This window comes from Typopeltis vanoorti, chromosome 12, assembly GCF_054136105.1.
Source record: "Typopeltis vanoorti isolate ZY-2024b chromosome 12, IOZ_Tvanoo_1.0, whole genome shotgun sequence".
NCBI classification, from domain to species: Eukaryota; Metazoa; Arthropoda; class Arachnida; order Uropygi; family Thelyphonidae; genus Typopeltis; species Typopeltis vanoorti.
The window spans coordinates 109,195,289-109,213,900 of record NC_143560.1 but is presented as its reverse complement, the minus strand read 5'-3'; the positions used below and the strand labels follow the sequence as shown (position 1 = coordinate 109,213,900).

The 18,612-nt window shown below is 34.1% G+C and overlaps 1 protein-coding gene across 7 annotated transcripts in view; it reads right to left on the bottom strand.

Annotated features, from left to right (window-relative positions):
* Positions 1 to 18,612, bottom strand: part of LOC150101130 (thialysine N-epsilon-acetyltransferase-like) — a 214,571-nt gene that overhangs the window by 91,089 nt on the left and 104,870 nt on the right. Inside the window, exon 6 of one of the 7 annotated variants that reach the window (XM_090401088.1) lies at positions 297 to 2,214. The exons of the other annotated variants lie outside the window; for them this stretch is intronic. Coding sequence (XP_090257214.1) covers positions 2,120 to 2,214 — 95 coding nt within the window. The 3' untranslated portion in view covers positions 297 to 2,119. Of the gene's footprint in view, positions 1 to 296; positions 2,215 to 18,612 lie in introns of those variants that run through there. 7 annotated transcript variants of the gene reach the window in all.

Here is an 18,612-nt window from a genome sequence, read left to right as displayed (position 1 = left end):
CTAAGATAAAGCAGGTCACCTACAACCAGGAACACAATGCATTTCACCCCTGGAGTATGGAATTAGCTGTGATAGCCATGCCTTGCTAAATTCATGAAACAAAAAATCTGACAGATTACAAAGCTTGCAGATAAATTTGTTGTGGTTATAAAAAATAACCTACATATTCACAGACAAAGAAAACAGAATGTTTCAATAGTGAGGTTGGGGTTATAAAAGAAGAACAGAATGTTTCACATCTATGAAACATTCTGTTCTTCCTTTATAACCCCACCAACCCCAACCTCGATGTGGAACCTAGTATTTAGAACGAACAGGATCAACTACTTGGTTAAATTATGGACCCCTTAGAGTGAATCAGACCTGTATGCCTTAGAAAATGACCCTTTGGTCATATGAAAGAACAAAACAATCAAATAACTTAGCATTAAACAAAATACTATATATTTTTTGTATTTTAAGTCATTCAAGTGTTTTTATTAAATGTCTTACATTTTCTAAATAATTAGTTTAAGCTGAGAAAGCAGTTGCCAGTGATTACAGTTCTACTTTCATGTATCCTGGGAGGAGAACTACATGGATGTTATTAACAAGTATCATAGAAAGTTACGAAAACATACTATAAGTAGCCAGACCTCATTACAGCAATCACTACTATAGGGAATCTACTCAATACAGCATAACAAATTACTGAAATGTTTTAGCCCAAGTCACATAGTATCAAATGTTATTCACTAGAACTTTCTTTGGTAGCAATGGATATGCTATAATGAGAGTTAACTGCTATATCTTGCTTTTATTAAAGTAGTGAATAAATGCAATAAAATAAGGGCATTCTGAAAGCCATTTTGGGAGTATCCTTGTGATCACACATGATTAATAAATCAAATAATAGTTTTGTTATGATCACTAATCGAAGCAGTACATTTTTACTAACAAAAATATTATTTAAACATATGTAAGACTTGTGTGAACTTTTGAATAATTTAAAGAAAATTTGCAGGATGAAAATAGTGCTTAATGTTACATATACCTGTTATTATCATGTTTTATCAACAGTCACCATTGCAATGAGGTACTCTGAAATAAAAACAGATTTGGTGCTCAATAATCATGCAACATGTTATTTATTTTCTATTCACACTATAGAAAATTGACAATAACCCTAGAGAAAAGCTCTACTCCATCAAAGTTCAACAGATCCACAGTCATATCTAGAAGCTCTTCAATGGACTCGACAACAACAACATTAGCTGCTATCTGTACCCAGATAACGAAAATGGAGATGACATGATTCCTCAATTATTTGTCTTAAAGTGAAAATCTGATCCTCAAAAGCCTTGTTCTTCCCCAAATTTTCTTAAGCACATTTGAGTCAATCTGGAATGCTAAGTAGAGAAATCACTCTGTAAATTTCACATTATTTCCCCTTTTTGTAGATGGGCACTAAGATAGTTCTACTGCAATCATCTAGAATTTGATCTTCTGACTTATGAAGTACAGCCACTGCCATAACTGTGCATTTCTTTAGCAACTTTTTTGCCTACCATATTTCACCTGTATTCTTTCTAGACACCTGCTGACTTTCCTATTAGAGGGAACAATTGGCATGACTTGTTATTTTCTAGGACTACTTGAACTTCTTTAGTCCACCATAAAGTTTAGAATTTTCTGTCTTTGCAGACTACTTGAACAAATGCCTCCCTGGATGAATCAGTTTTCTTCAAGAATTTGTCACTGAAGCCTGATTCTTATTTATAAATGCTTTCATTTTTTTCTCGACTGATTATTTTAAAACTTTTGTAGATATTTTTCTTTTCGATATGATATTCGTTTTTAACCTGCTCAAAACTAGTGATTACTTCCTATTTCAAATTGTGGTATCTTGATCCAATGAAAATGTGAACAGTAGCACAGTCAATAAGTAATCATCGTGGATGACTTCATTTACCTGAACATTGATTGAGTAGCAGAGATATCTCATGGGAAGAATGAAACTGAATTTAATGAGCTGTTGAGAGACATCTTCAAATAGCATGAGGTCAAAGAGTGTTGGGTCTGATTATAGTGTCAAAGGGAGTTTTTCACTTAAAGACATGAGCGGTATGGTAACAGCATACTAATTTGAGAAGTGGCTGAGTTCATGAATGTTCCATTCAGAAAATGTTGCATGCTGAACTGCAAACCAGGGCATTCTGTTCATGGTATCAGTTGCTAGATGGAAAGTATGAAAATTATAAGGAACACGCCAGAAGAGTTGCAATTATTGTATGGAAAGCTAAATCTAAGTATGAAAAGACACTGGCTCTGCAAACAAAAGACAACCCAGAGGAATTGTGTTATTATGCTGCATGTAAAAGAAACTTTGAAAAGAAACATGAGTGGAAAGAACGTATGATAATGTTAAGTTTAATAAGAGCTCACATACAATCTATACTTTGCAATGAACAGCATGGGTTCATTAAGGGAAGATTACGTTTGAGCAAGTTGCTCAACATTTTATAATAATGTTACAATTGAGTTAGACAAGGGGAATGGATACAGCATAATACTTTTGGACTTTGCTACGACTTTTGAAAGAATACAGAATGGAAAGTTCTTGCAAAAATTGGAGAATATGGGATTAGATTATGAAGTATTAGTGAGGATGACTGACTGACAGATAACAAAAAGTGGTGTATAGGGGCATGGGTCTGAAAGATAAGGCAGTGACTAGCGGCTATCGTTGTTTTATTCAATCTTTATATTAATGACACTGAAGTATTTGACAGGTCACAATACAGCCCCTAATGGCTGTCAGTTCAATGTTAGTACTGTATATGTAAGGTATGCAGTGTCATATTATGGCAGGATTATGCTAGACAAAACTGATCAGGCTGGAGTCTTAGTAGATAGGAAGTTGAAGTTCAGTTCAAGGGTCATATAGCAAACATTTTGAATACACTCAAAAGAAAAGATAATTGCAATGCTGAAAAAATTAATCTTGACATGTTAGGATAAGGAGGTTATTCTGCCCTTTACAAAAACCTGATACAACCTCACTTGGACTATTGTGCATAAGTGATATCCATGGTGATGTTGATACAGTGGAGAATGTTAATGATGATATTGGAATTGTGGAATACAGATTAAGATTTTGTGGGTTGCAGCTACTAGCAAAAAAAGGATCTGATTGACTTACAAACTTAGAGTTAGATTTTTCTCTCATAGAATCATGCATAATTGGAGAAGACTTTTCTTATTCCATCTCTCCATGTGAATTTGTGCACATTTATATACTGGAAATAATATGATATAATGAACTAGTCCACAACAGAAATCCAGCAGGTACTCAATATTATTAGCTTTGTTCTTCTTTTCTTTTAAATTTCCTCCAAACATTAATGTGTGCATATAGCATTCATTTCTCTCACAAGGACTAGCTTTTCCTTTTCCATATATTGCTGGCAAAGGTTGGTCGACTAGTAGAGCTTCTGCTACTAATGGCTCAGTTAATTAAGTTTGAGCACGGTTAGTAGTTGGAAGGGGATCAAATCGTTCGATGCTGTTGGCACACTCTCCCTCGATGAGCCTTTGGACTTCCTGGAGGTGTCAAATAATAATAATATCAATCGTCTACTCTAATGAGATGAAAGTACTCCACTTCGTCCTTAGAATGCTGTGTAACCACAGGCACAAATAAGTCTCATTTCCCAATTCTCCATTTTTGTGTTCATCCACATCACTCTCCTTGAAATTGCCTGCCATTGAAGGTCAGTTTCATATTTAGTGTTGAATACTATAACTACTCCTTTCTTATCCTGATTATTCATAGTAATAATTAACGGTATAACCAACACCAAGAGGAAAAAAATACATTTATTAAACTCACTAATATTTTGCTGGTTTTCTACCGAGCATCAGAGCACCTAAAACATGACTTATAGTTGAAACCACATAAAACACTTTAAACATACATTGTTTCTTCCAAAAGGTTTATTTATTTAATTGTGTAGGCATTTGTGGAGAAAAGTCATTAGAATCACTATTTTCCAGTATTAAACCACACAAAGAAGTCAAAAAGAAACTGTTTTAATTTGACTGGTTTCGTGAAAAAACAACAAGCAAAGTAAGAACGATGAACATTTCTAGTGAAGAATATTTGAAAATGTTTAAATAATGGAAAGTGTGCATTCACTGTTTACACTGGTTGGTACATACAAGTGTATTGTGATGGATTCAGGAAGACCAGATTTGATGTAAAATCATTCCTTGTTTTTTGTTAACACTGTAAAGCAGTGGTTCTTAACCGGTGTTCCATGGAACACTTGTGTTCCGCGAACTGGTTACAAGTGTTCCACCAGTGAAAGATGTCATCTGACACAGTTCTGAATGTAATTGGCTACTTTGAATAAAAATGTCGAGGGAATTATTTCTGTTATAACAAAACAATTAACAATATTGGAAGAAAAAAATTTCAAGTTACTTTCCGTCCTTAAATACACACAATTACGACTGGATATGAAATCCACTTACCACAGTTAATACATCAGGTTGTGAATTTTCGTTACAAGAAGAACAGAAGTTACCTTATCAACAGATCGGACTCTAAAAATGAAATTCTCTGAAATAACTCTTGAGGAATTTTGTTACAGTTTTCAACATCATATTTGTGTGAGCTGTTTCTCAATACTAACCCATATAAAAACTAAAAAGCATGAAAGACTTATTACTAATATAGACAAAGAGATGAGGGTGGTATATAACAGATTAGACCTGATATTGCTGAAATCTGCAAAAGCCGACAAGCTTTCAAGTATTGTATTAAAATAAGTTCCATTTTTATAAAAGGCAAATTCATGCATATTTTTATGACCCTAATACTTTTGGTGTTCCCCAAATTTCTCTTATAATGAAGTGTTTTGTGACTTTGAAAAGGTTAAGAACCAGCTGAAATGATGAAGTATCCATTACAACAGATACTTCATCATTTCAGCTGATTCTTTGAATGCTCTTAAAAGTTGAGCATTGTAGTTTGCTATTTACTGGACGTTTTGTATGTGTTGCCAGTCCTGATTCGTGCTTTCTTTCATTCTCACTGGCTTATCTTCTCAGATCTGCCAGTTTGTCCTGTGTAGTGTAGCCCATAACTGCAACTGATTTTGTTGATTGGGTAGAAAGTGACTTTTAGATTTTTTTTTCTTTTTTTTTGCTGAAGCAATCTTGCTATTTTATTTCTGATTGTATATATGGGAGAATCATTGCTACTTTATATTTTTGGTTTATTTGTTCTATTTTTTTGACTAATGTTCTGTTATAGCCATTTTTTAGAAGAACAGAATTAAGATATTGTAGGCTATAACGTAAGGAACAGATGTCTATTTTTTTGTGCTAGGTGATAAGTTGAGTGTGTTTTACTCTGATATCTCAACTAATGTATCCAAAACAGTAAAGACCTATTTCTTTCTAATTCAACTGCGAATGTTGTTCAGGAAGATATGAAATCTTCTAATTGGGTAATAGAACCAGGCCAGATTATAAAAATATCATTGACATATCTTTGCCAAATTTTTAGTTGTGTTCCTGGAGGGCTATTTTTTCAGACCGTTCCAAGAATAGATCAGCTAGCCCTTAGCTAATCCTTCTGTTTAAAAAAATCTTCAAATTTCAAAAAAAGTGCTGTTAATGCACTTTTTTTCAGTCTTTTTTTTTTATCATGTTTAAATAATTCCACTGGTGTGAAAATTTTCTGGGGTATTTGTATTTTTTACTCTTTGAACATTTGTGAAAAGATTTACATATTCAAGCTTGTGAATCTTTTCACAAATGTTCAAAGAATAAAAACCATACAAATACTTGAGGAAATTTTCCCATCAGACACAGTGGACTTATTTAAACATTACATTAAGAGCACTTTTTTCAAATTTGAAGATTTTTTTGAACAGAAAAAAAAAAAAGGATTAGTTTGAAAAAACAGGTCCTCCGGTATCAAGGAACCCAACCAAAAATATGTTGACAATATTTTCTTATCATCTGGCTACCACCCAATTAGAAGATTTCATTACCTTCCTAAACAACATACATCCTCAAATCAAATTCACAGTTGAATTAGAAAGAAGAAGGTCTTTACCATTTTCAGATACATTAGTTGCGATATCAGAGCAAAACTAACAGGAAGAGGAAAAACTAACACAGGATGTTAGCTGCATCTACATGCAACTTCTCATCACTGCTCAGCACAAAAAAATAGGCATCATCCATTTCTTATGCAATTTTTGTTAAAATTTCCTACAGAATTTCTGTTAATATAGATAAAAGAAACCAAGAGCTACAGTATCTTAATTCTGTTCTTTCAAAAAGACTAAAACAGAACATTAGCCAAAAAATTCTCTCAGTCTCCAAAACAAACAGAAGAATAAATAAACCAAGAATAGAAAGGAGCAATGATTCTTCCATATATACAATCAGAGATAAAATAGCATGATTGCGTTGCCAAAAAAAAAATAATAATCTAAAGGTTGCTTTCTACCCAATCATTTGAAAGCAACGTGTCTATAAGATTAGTTGTGGGCTACGCTACGTAGGACAAACTGGCAGATATGGGGAGATATGCCAATCAGAACACATCAAGGACAGTGAAAGTGAAAGAACAAAACAGCACATACAATAGATACAAAACGTCTAGTAGGATCGCAACAAACTGAAATGCTCCACGTTGGTTACCACTTTTACTCAAGAGCATTCGAAGAATCACCTGTTATCAAAAAATGAGATGATTTACATCAAATCTGTTTTCCTTAATCCATCACAACACACTTATAGCAACCAGCAGCAAACACACACTTTCCATTGCTTAAGTGTTTTCAAATATTCTTCACTAGAAATGTTAAATTTATTTGTGCTATTTCCTGATAAAGTGAAACAAAGTTTTTTGATGAAACTAGTTGAATTAAAACAGTTTCTTTTTGACTTCTCTATGCATGGTTTATACTAGAAAATAGTGATTCTAGTTTTAGTTATTTACAAACCATTTCCTAAATCATTTTTTTTATAATACTTCATATTTCAAAATACAGTAGAAATAACCTTGGCATACGATAATTTAAATGTAGCTCTCGTTACATTGTTTTATATAAATTGGATATTTTCATGTGTCAGATTATCCTAACTTTGATTAACAGAACCAACCTTGCTCCCAATTAGTTAAGAAAATAAATGTTCTACTGTATTTAGAAGAATCTCACCGTTTTGTCTTTGTTTCAGTAACACAAACTATTTCAATGTAGTACTTCTCAAATTCTTCTGCCAGTTCCACTTCTTTTCTGTTGATAGTTCTTCTGATGGCAATGGTGCTCTCATGAATTCTCATGTTGCATTTGAGTTTTTTCCAGTAGCTGACTTTTTACTGTTTCAACATGTTCCTTGACAAAAAAGCAGCACAACCTTGTTTAACCAGCTAATGTCCTAGCTGGCATGGTATTTCATCATGTGCGTTTTTCTTTCAGTTTAAGCCAATATAGAATACACTTTGGTTGACTAAATCTCAAACTGCCTAATCCATTTTCATTCATCCAGAATCTAGATCAATACTAGATGAACCAAGTTTGTACCACAAGAATAAACTTTAGCTCAGAAGCCTTGGTTGGTTTTTGTATCTTCCTTACCAAGCTGTGTAGTGGTATTCTTTCAGTTATCAAAATTTACACTAGGTAATGCTGAAAACTGAATATTATATTAAGAGATATTAAGAATATTAAACAATAATTAAATTTCAAGAATCAAGACAATATCAAGTAATTATTGTAAAAGAAAACACTGTGTGCATCCATAAATGGTTATAAGATCACAAACAGACTAAAAGGTAGATAATCTGGTATTTTTGCACCATGCAATAAAAATAATTACACTGAAAGAATATGATCATAGACTGAAATTGCTCATTTGCATTCCTTAAATCTCTGGTAGTTGATAAATCAATAGTAATGAAGAAGCACACTTTTTCATACATACATATATTCTAATACTGATGAATTCTTCTACTTTTGCAATGATAAAAAATGATACTTTTGTCACTAAAAGTTGCTCTACTAGGATCTAAACTTTTTTTCCCCTCCCTTTTCAGTGTACAGGAATGTTCTGAAAGTACAAGTTGATCAAAAAGCTTAACATGGTATTAAAATGGAATAGAGGAAACTTATGTATATAACTGTAAAAAATTTCACATAACTACTTATGTTCATTTTTTACAGTTATATATATTGAGTGAAAGATTCAAGTATATATGTTAGTATTATAGGAACTGTCACATAAAGCTGTAGCATAATTAAGGAGACTTAAATGTAGTTATAAGTAGTCAAGTTTCTTAATATAGAAGTGATGTGTGTGTATAATATTGTATGTCTGTTTATAGTAGTGTTCATATGTCACACTATTACTGTACAGTGTGCAAGCATTGTAGTAATGGCAGCCATTTTGCCACTTGAGTTTCACTTTGAATCTCAGTAATGGACATGCATGTTAGTGGTTTTCAGAACAGCTTTTGCTGGATAACTAGAATGCTAATAGGCAAGGAAGGAGAGCTATAAAGCTTTAATGAACCACTTAAAATAGAGTTGTTCTCTAATCTTGGGAATGTTATGTTTTTATATGCATCTTTGACTACTCTCTAAGGAGGAACTTTGAAGTTAATAAATGAAACTTGCTTACTGAAAGAAGACATACAAGTATATTAGTTAAGTGAGGCCTTAATTAAGTAAAGCAAAATAAATGCTGCAAAGGAAGTTCTCATATAGCCAAGTGAAACTACAAAACTTTCAGCAGAATGCTATTTTCAGTGTGCTTGGTGAAGTATTTTGATATCTCTCAAAATCTTATTTAATTGTGAGTTAAAGACAAAAATAATTTTATTGAGCTTATACTGTGTAATTTCTAGAATGGCCATTTAACTATTTGCACGTATTAAAAGGTCAATATTTAGAATAGTAGAAATTAATGCATTACTTTTAATTCTATATAGATCTTTTTAAAGAGTTACTACGCTCTTTAAAAGTAAAGAGCTTAGTATCTCTTAGACAGAATTTGTATGCTGATATATTTACAGTAAATATTTGCATTTAAGAAAATCAAAGTTTCATTCCTTGGATAAACACAACATGTTGGTTTTGAAGTCAATGCACTGTAATGGATACAAATCTAAAATATTTTAATCAACTAAAATAAAAATATATAATTATATTATCGATACTCCATGACTGACTAATGTGTAAGTGGGGAATAATATAGTTGGAGAATGCAGTTCTTGTATCAATGTTCTATAATTGACTTAACAGTTTCAAATTTAATTTCTTTCAGAGAAATCTTCAACTTCAGGACCAGGAAAGAGTCCTAGATCATTTTCTGCTCATTGGAAAAGTTCCTAAATTCATTCTCACCAGTGGGAAATATATTCTACTCGCATTGCATCCCAAATTTGTTGAAATTTGTAAAAAGATTTTCAATTATCTCTTTAATCAAGAAATAGTCTACTAAAATTGTTTTTCTTTCTTTCTGAACTTTAAACCACTATATTGTCCATATGCAATGAGGAGATGGTATACTGGATAGCACTTCTCTGAAGACACTATTACTTGAACTAAATAATGTACTTAATGTTATTTTAAGTTTGAAACTATTTTACTAAGTTTCACACACATTAAATATTTGCATATATTCTTGTGAAGAACACAAGTTTTTTTTCTCAAATAGAAAACACCAATGTCAAAACATGATACAATTACTACAGACAGTAACAATAAGGTATATTAGGATTAGTACTGCTATAGCATGCTCCTGCATCAAAAGTTTCCAATTATAGTACCAGTTTACAACCTCTGGATTTCACTTCACACAGGAAGACAACGCATCATGAAAATCCTATTATTAACAATTACCATCAGTTATTTCACAGTTTAAAAAAAAATATGTTTGATTTTCACACAAATCACTCTTTCAAGGAATTTATTTCTATATTATAAACTGGTGTTTTCAACTTTTTAGTAGAGACATCTTCTAGATAGCTTGATGATTAAGATGAAGTAATGAATAAAAACCAGTAGTTCATCAGCAAAAGGCTTTGATTTATAAATATTATTATCTGAGACCTCCAGGGAGTCAAGGACTCATCGAGGGAGGCTGTAAATTACCCAACCCAGCTATCATACCTTCCCTTAAATTCATTTACACTAGATGCACTCACTACCTGTAAGGACATATTAATCCACTCACTCACTGCTCTCTGGGAGAAAAACCTAGCTTTAAACCCTTTCTTGACTGAGAACAACCTTAACTTTCACGGATGCCCCCGTGTTCTCTCACGCCTTCCATATAATGAAAAATTTCATTATTTGAAATGCTATAATACCCATTCAAAAGTTTATAGACCTCTATCATATTACCCCTCTTTCTCCTGTTAACTAGAGTCTGTAATCCACATACTTGCAATCTGTCCTATAATCCGGATATAATCTTTGTACCTCTTCTTTGCACCCTTTCCACAGCTTCTTTATCCCCTTGGAACCTGGGAGACCAAATCTGCACACAGTAATCCAAGTGTGGTCTTATCAAAGCCTTATAAAGAGGCAAAATTACTTCCTTATCCTTACAATGGGAGTTATCTAACAAAGTGATTAATTAGGCACCACCTCTAAATATGCATATCATTAAATGATTACACTAGATAGTTTGTGTTGCCAGTTCAAATCACAGCACGAAGAAGCAAGCTACTCAATCTTTTTGCTATTTTTATGCCAATCCTCATTCTGTATCAAGAGATAAACCATTAACAGGAAGTTAAAAGGTCTAGTGTTTGATTAAATATACAAAGAAGTTTTCAATTAAGCTTCAAGAAAGAAATGCTGTAAAAAGTGCACAGTTATCACTAAAAACTCTATATATATATATATATATATATATATATTAAATATTTGTCAGTGTTGCTTGCTACCTCCAGATTAAACATGAGGTAGTTATATCAAAACACTATTGATGCAAGTGAACTAAAAATATGCAATTTTTTAATTGCATATTTTTAGTTCACTTGCATTTCACATTCAAACTAACAGTTTAGACCAGGGATGGGGAACATGCAGCTTTCTGAAGTGTTCAATAAATAGTCTTTTTTGGATCATATGCCAATTATGTATCTTTATCATTTACAAATTATACATTCCTCAAACTACATGTATTTTAATTAATTATTAATTAAATGAGTAGATGTTTAATTCATTTATTAAATTTTATTTAAAATCCCAAATACAAAAAAACAACAACTAAGGAGCAGAATAGAGTATTTAATAAAGAACAGAAGCTGTAGTATACTGCAAGCATGTAGTATACTACAGCTTCTGTAGTATACTACAGAAGCTGTAGTATACTACATGCTTGCAGTCAAAGATTAAATCGTGTGTTTATTTTGTGATATCGTGGTTTCAACAATGAAAAGATAGAATGCTCATCAGCGTTATTGTACACATTAGGACCACAAATATGCAAAATTTGAAGAACCCAGAAAATCTACTTATAAATATGAAGCTAAAAAAAAAAAATATTCCAAGTGATGAAATTACCAAAGCAACTTATAAAGCATATACACTCAGGAGAAAAAGTAAGCCATACAGTGAAATGGAAATCATAAGTGTGAAAGTTATAGTATGTCTGGATTCAGAAGTTTGTATTTATTAACAATAAAGTTAATAAATACAAACTTCTTTCACAAAAACGATAATTGAATGACAATTTGAATTAGCTGTCAATGTTACTGAACAGCTTCAAAAAATATGCAGAACTGCCATTCTTAATATTTTTGAATATAAATGTTGGGAAGCAAAGCTTAATGAATGTAATTTAGTAACTGTATGCACAGGTAAAGGATTTATTGCATTGCTAAAAAACAAAATAAAAAATTCCAATAACTTGATTTCATTTCATTGTATATTACATCAACAGAATCTTTGCACCAATTGTTAACTATATTTGAGCAAATGTTCAAGGCATTGCCAGTTTCACAATTTGATCCACACTTAATGTTTTCTCATCAGTTTGAAGCAAAAACTTATCCCTCTAAAGTATGTATGTTGGTTGTCGCAGTGAAAAGTTTTAGAATATGTTTTAGTACTACAAATTACTACAGGGAATAAAATATTTCTTATGAATTTTCTAAAAAGGATTTCTGCAGAAATGCCACATTTCTATGTGATTAATGTCAAAACAAAACTAGCTAAATGTTTCTCTAGATAGCAAAACTAAATGAATATATTAGAAAGATGTTGATTTTTTTTTCAAAACTCTTCTTTCCAAACCTGTAATTTCAGAAGAACATTTTCCTGAATTGGCAACAACTTTGTAAGAAATGGATATTAACGAATACATTGGTGTCATAGACTCAAATTGAAAAATCCATCATCATCATCATCATTAAATTCCTGACATGTACCCTCAAGGGGTGTACAGGATATGATAGTACTACATGAAAAATTTACATCATTACTAACTTACTGTCTACAATTTTCCTCGAAATCAGTTTGTTACTTCAAAACCAAGACTCCAACATTATCAGATCTTATATTTCTATTGTATAATGCACTTTGTACCATATCAATCCACCTATATCTTGGTCTTCCTCTGGGTCTTTTTCCTGCCAACCTGGCAGAGAACACTTGTTTTGCTAATCTTTCCTTGCCCATTCTATTTAAGTAACCATACCACCTGAGATTAGCTCTGCTAATGCATTCTTGGATGCTGACAATGTCAAGTTCTTTCCTAATATCCTCTTTTTTAATATGATATTGCCATTGATGCCATCTGTTCACGCCTCTAATCTTTCTCAGGACTCTCATATCTGCAGTTTCTAGTCTTTGGTCAAGTGTTTTACTTCTGACACAGCTCTCAGATCCACGAGTTAAAACTGGTTTGAACACTGTCTTGTATACAGCTAATTTAGAACTCAGACTAATTTCTCTCTTATTCCATATGAATTTATTCAATTGACTTCCTACCATACCAGCTTTGTTGATTCTGTTGTCTATTTCCATATTTAATTTACCATCTTCACTAAAAATCATGCCTAAGTAGCTGAAATGTTTTACTTGGTCCACAGGTTCCCCGTTCACAACACAGTTGACATTTTCAACAATTCTATCTATTTTCATTGTCTTAGTCTTTTTAATGCTGACCTTCATACCATATCTATTACAACAGTTATTCAATTTAGTCAGGAAATCTTGCAAACTTGTAGCAGATTTATTTAGAAGTATAATATCGTCCGTATAAAGCAAAGAGCTGACATTAACATCTCCAATTCTGATATCATGTTTAATACCAATTTCCTTCATAATGTGATCCATATAGATAATGAATAACAGAGGGGATAATGTACATCCTTGTCTCACATCAGATTTAACATTAAACCATCTTCCTGTACATCCTCCAATTCTTACTGCTGACTTACAACTCAAATAAAGACTAAGTATTGCTTGATATAATGCCCCATTGACACATATAACTGTAGCGTTTTGAATAGCTTCTCTCTTGGCACCTTGTCATATGCCTTTTCCAGGTCGACAAAACTTAAATACAGATCTTTGTTATATTCCCATGCTTTCTCAACTATTTGTTGTAAAGTGAAGATCTGATCATGACAGTCTCTATTTGGCCTGAATTCAGCTTGTTCTTCACCAAGCTTTTCTTCCACAATTCTTCTCAACCGTTTCTCAAGTATACTTGCATAGATCTTGCCAGGAACACTCAGTAGGGAAATACCTCTGTAATTCTCACATTGTTTTATTTCCCTTTTTATATATGGGTACTATGAGAGCTCTACTCCAATCATCGGGAATTTGTTCCTCTGTCCAGGCTTTTTGAACTATGCAGTGCAGCAGCTGTAAGACTTTTATACCACCATACTTCAGCATTTCTGGTCGAATATCATCTACTCCTGCTGCCTTTCCACATTTTAAGCCTTTGATGGCTTTTTCTACTTCAAGTATCAACATGTATTCCTGACTGCATGCATGGTCAGTGTTGTTTTTTTTTTTATCACTGTGCTATCATCACTGCATGTTTCTTTTAGCAGTTTTTCGAAGTAATTACTCCATACTTCAAGGATATCTTTTTCTTCTGTTTTCATGAAAAGAAACCTTTATCATCTCTAACTCATTTTACAGCACTCTTTCCTCCATTTCTAAGCTTCTTCAACAACTTCCAGAATATCTTACCACCATCTTGATATTTATTTTCTGTGTTCTTGCCAAAGTCCTCCCATGACTTTTGTTTAGCTAGTTTTACACAGTGTTTCGCTTTCTTACATTTGTCTCTGTATTCTCTAAGAGCAAAAGCTGACTTATTTGCCAGGAACTTTTGATATGCTTTCTTCTTTTCCTTCACTACCTCTTTAACTTCCTGTGTCCATCATGGAGTTCTGATTTTTCTATCCTTGCAGACAACCTCACCACATGCCTTTCTGGCTGAATCAATCAGGGTTTTCTTCAAGGCTTGCCACTGAATTTCCAAGGTTTGGTTCTTGTTCTCAAACTCTATCATTTTTTCTTCAATAATCTTTGTGTATTTTAGTCTACAGTTCCCATCTGAGAGCTGCTCAACTTTTGTTCGCTATAAAACTTTCTTAATGTCATTCTTTTCAATATGAAATTCAATTTCATCCTGCTCAAGACTAAATAGTGATTGCTTCCAATTTCAAATCCTCTGTACACTCTGGTGTCCTGCACCAGGGAGAAAACATCACTATCAACAATCTTATTCATTGCCTCTTCTCTCGATTTGAATTTGTGCATATTTTTATGTTGGAACATGGTGTTAGTAATAACCAGTCCATGTCCTGAGCAGAAATCCAACAGGTACTTGCCATTATTATTAGCTTTGCTCTTTTCTCCAAATTTTCCCAAGTCTGACAATCATTTCCTACTCTGCTATTTAGTTCCCCAGCAAGGACCAACTTTTCCTTTTTTCATTGTGTCAGTTGCTTTTTTCTAAAGCATCAAAAAATTCTTCCACTTCTACCTTAGTGGAACCTTCAGTGGGACCATAGGCACAAATAAGTCTCACTGTCGAATTCCCCATTCTGATATTTGTCCACATCAGTCTACTTGAGACTGCCTGCCATTCAAGAAGATTAGCCTCATATTTTGTGTTAAATACTATGGCTACTCCTTTTCCTTGATTGTCATTTCCTGAATATAACATTTTGTATTTATTGCTCAGTAAGATCTCACCGGTTTTTGTCTTTTTTGTTTCAGTCACCCCTAAAATGTCGATCTGGTACTTATCTAATTATTCAGCTAGCTCCATTTCTTTGCCATTCAGGCTTCTTATATTGATAGTACCAATCTTTAACTCTGGTGATGTTGAGTTAGGGTTTGCTTTCAGATTTGTTCCAGTAGCTGACTTTTCACTGTTCGCCCTAGTTCTCTGGCGAAAACAATATGGACCTTGTTTATCCGGGCGACACCCCAGTCGGCATGAAATTTTGTCATGTTGTACCATCATTTTCTATATTGGTTTAAGCCAATAAGAATACAATTTGGTTGGCTAAATCCCAAATCGCCAGCCCATCCTTGTTCGTTCAGTATCCAGGTAGATACCCAACAGGGTGCACCACGAGAAGGTGAGGATTGGACATTAGGTCAGAAGCCCTGGTTGGTTCTCCGCATCCTTTAAAGGCTATGTGGAGGTCTCCTCTCAGTTATACAGCTTTGACCCTTAAGCACCCCCCATTGAAGAATACAACAGGTTTAAAGATTTTGAGAAACACTATTATTATTCAGGCCTCCATGGAGTCAAAAGACTCATCATGGGAGGTCCTTTCTAAGAAACAATTCTATCAAGACTCATTGAGGGAGGTCCCTCCTAGGAAACACAAAGTCTATCATAACACTCCTTAAACGCATTGACCATTCTTGCTCTCACCACTATCAGGCAATGCATTCCATGGTTCAACCACCCTCCATGCAAAGAAACCAATCCTCACCCTCTTTCTCACAGTTTCCTTTCATAACTTCCAGGGATTTCCCCTTGTCATGACTCCTTCCCGCTGTTCAACCAAGCGAAAGAACTCCCAGTGTCAACCCTGTAACCACCTCTCAACAGTTTAAAAGTCTCAATCATATTACCTCTCCTTCTTCTATCCACCAAACTCTGCAGTACACTCCCTCAGCTGATCCTCATAACTAACATTGTACAGTCCTGACACCATCTTTGTAATCTACCTTTGTACCCTTTCCACAGTTAATTTATCCCCTTCAAATCCTTGGGACCAGATCTGAGAACAATAGTCTAAGTGTGGTCTGATCACAGTCTTATACAACAGAATAATAACCATTTTTATCTCTGCAGGTCTGTGTCCTTCTCATTATAGCAGCATTTCTCTGTGTTACCTTCACTACCTTTGCAATATGTCCCCTAAATTTCAGGTTTCTATCAATCATCAACCCCCAGATCTCTTGCCTCCCCTACTTCCTCCAGTTTAACTCCTCCCATAGAGTATGCAGCATCCCATCGATGTGTCCCAAACCTCAAGAACTTACATTCTGCTGCATTAAACTGATGCCCCCCATTCATTTGCCCATCTACCTAGCTTATTCAAATCCTCTTGCAGGGCTACCACATCTGCACTATTACTAATAACCCTTCCCAGCTTCGCATCATCTGCAAACAACTGAATATCCCCTTGCAATCCACAGACAATGTCTAAAATGTATTAAAACTGGCTTTCCAACCACATCTGGTTCATGTCCATAATGCACTTGAAACTTTACAAATGAAGCTGACTGAGCTCTCAGAAGACAATATTCTCAAATCTATTTGACAGTAAGAGAGATCATATTGAAATATGGCAGAATGCTGTTGAGCATCGAGAAATAAATCAACATGCTTGATATGTGCTGTCTTCTTTTGGTATCAGACAGTTATCCAACATTATTACCTTGAGGTTCTGGCCAAGCTGAGAGAACAAGTGAGGAAGAAGAGACCTGATCTGTGGAAGAAAACAATGCTTGGATTCTCCATCAGGATAACGTTCAAGCCCACAGTGCACTGCCTGTAAAGCAGTATCTGGCTGATAAGAAGATCCCAGTGTTGGACCATCCACCTTACTCACCAGACTCAGCTCCATGAAACTTTTACCTTTTTCCAGAGTTGAAATCCGCATTGAAGGGTACCCATTTTCAGTCAGTGGGTGACGTAAAGGAAAAAACGGCAGTGCTACTGAAGCAGATAACACCTGATGACTTGCAGTACTGCTTCCAACAATGAAAAATTCATATGCAAACGGTATATAGATAGAGGAGGGGAGTATGTTGAAGGGGATAACAATTAAGTTGTACAATTGTAATAATAAACCATATTTTTGCAATCAGTCTTGTTATTTAATATCCACACCTCATACATATATACAGGGTGTTCGGGATAAATTTGACATATTTATAATTAATTATATTTTTCCGTAAGTTACATGTATTAACACACACTTCTCTTCATTTAAAAGTTTGGACCCTTCTTCATTCATATACAAGATGTCAGAAAGGATGGATAGCTGGAACCCACCTGAATCATGGAAGAGAATAACTTGTATCATGATGATTCGTGCCGCCATCAAAATAAGGATATTACGACTGCTGCCCAATGCTCCCTGAATACAGTAAAAACAATCAGGCATGAACTAGAGACTTGCAATGGTGACTACGAGGATGTAGCAAGAAGAAAGATCCCTAGCAGACGATCTGATTGCGTTCGTACAGCAGAATTCCTCGCAAATCTGCAGGAACAGGTGTTGAAGAACCCTGGCATGGGAATTCGGGCTTTGTTCGTGGAGTTGCTAACTGTAGTCAAGCCCTGGATAACAAGGGTAGCCAATGGTAGGCCGTATGTATGGCAGCAGGATTCGGCCCCTTGCCACACCTCTGGGAAAAGTCAAAAATGGTTGTCTGAAAATTTCTACGACTTCACCAGTCCAAATGTTTGGCCTCCAAACTCCCCAGACCTTAACCCCATGGATTATTTTGTATGGGGCGCAGTTGAAAAAGACACCAATCGCACTTCCAGTAATACAAAAGCCCAGTTAATGGATAAAATTAAGACAGTTTTTGCGGCCCTTCCCAGGGACACTGTAGCATCAGCTTCGAGGTTCCGAAGCAGAATTGAAGCTGTGATCGATGCTAATGGTGGTTATTTTGAGTAAATCTTGTTGATAGTATTGTAATTAACTCTGCCTGTAATGTTTTTTTGTCAATTCATTAAATTTAATAGATACAAAGAAGATTTTCTTTTTCCTTACGAAACTGTCAAATTTATCCCGAACACCCTGTATATATACATATATCTATGATAAAATGAAAGCAAAGAGCTGCATTAATTCTTACTCACTACATAATGTGATACAACCACTGTGATTATTTGAGGTATACCATAATTTAAACTGGACTACACATTATACTATACTATTTTGTTTGCCATATGACCAAATAATTATAGCAGAAAATGAATTCCAAAGATGAACGTTTTCTTTAAAATATAACAACCAAATGAAAATGATAGCTGTTAAACAACTATCATCAGCTTAAAGTAAAATTATGATTGGAAAAAAGA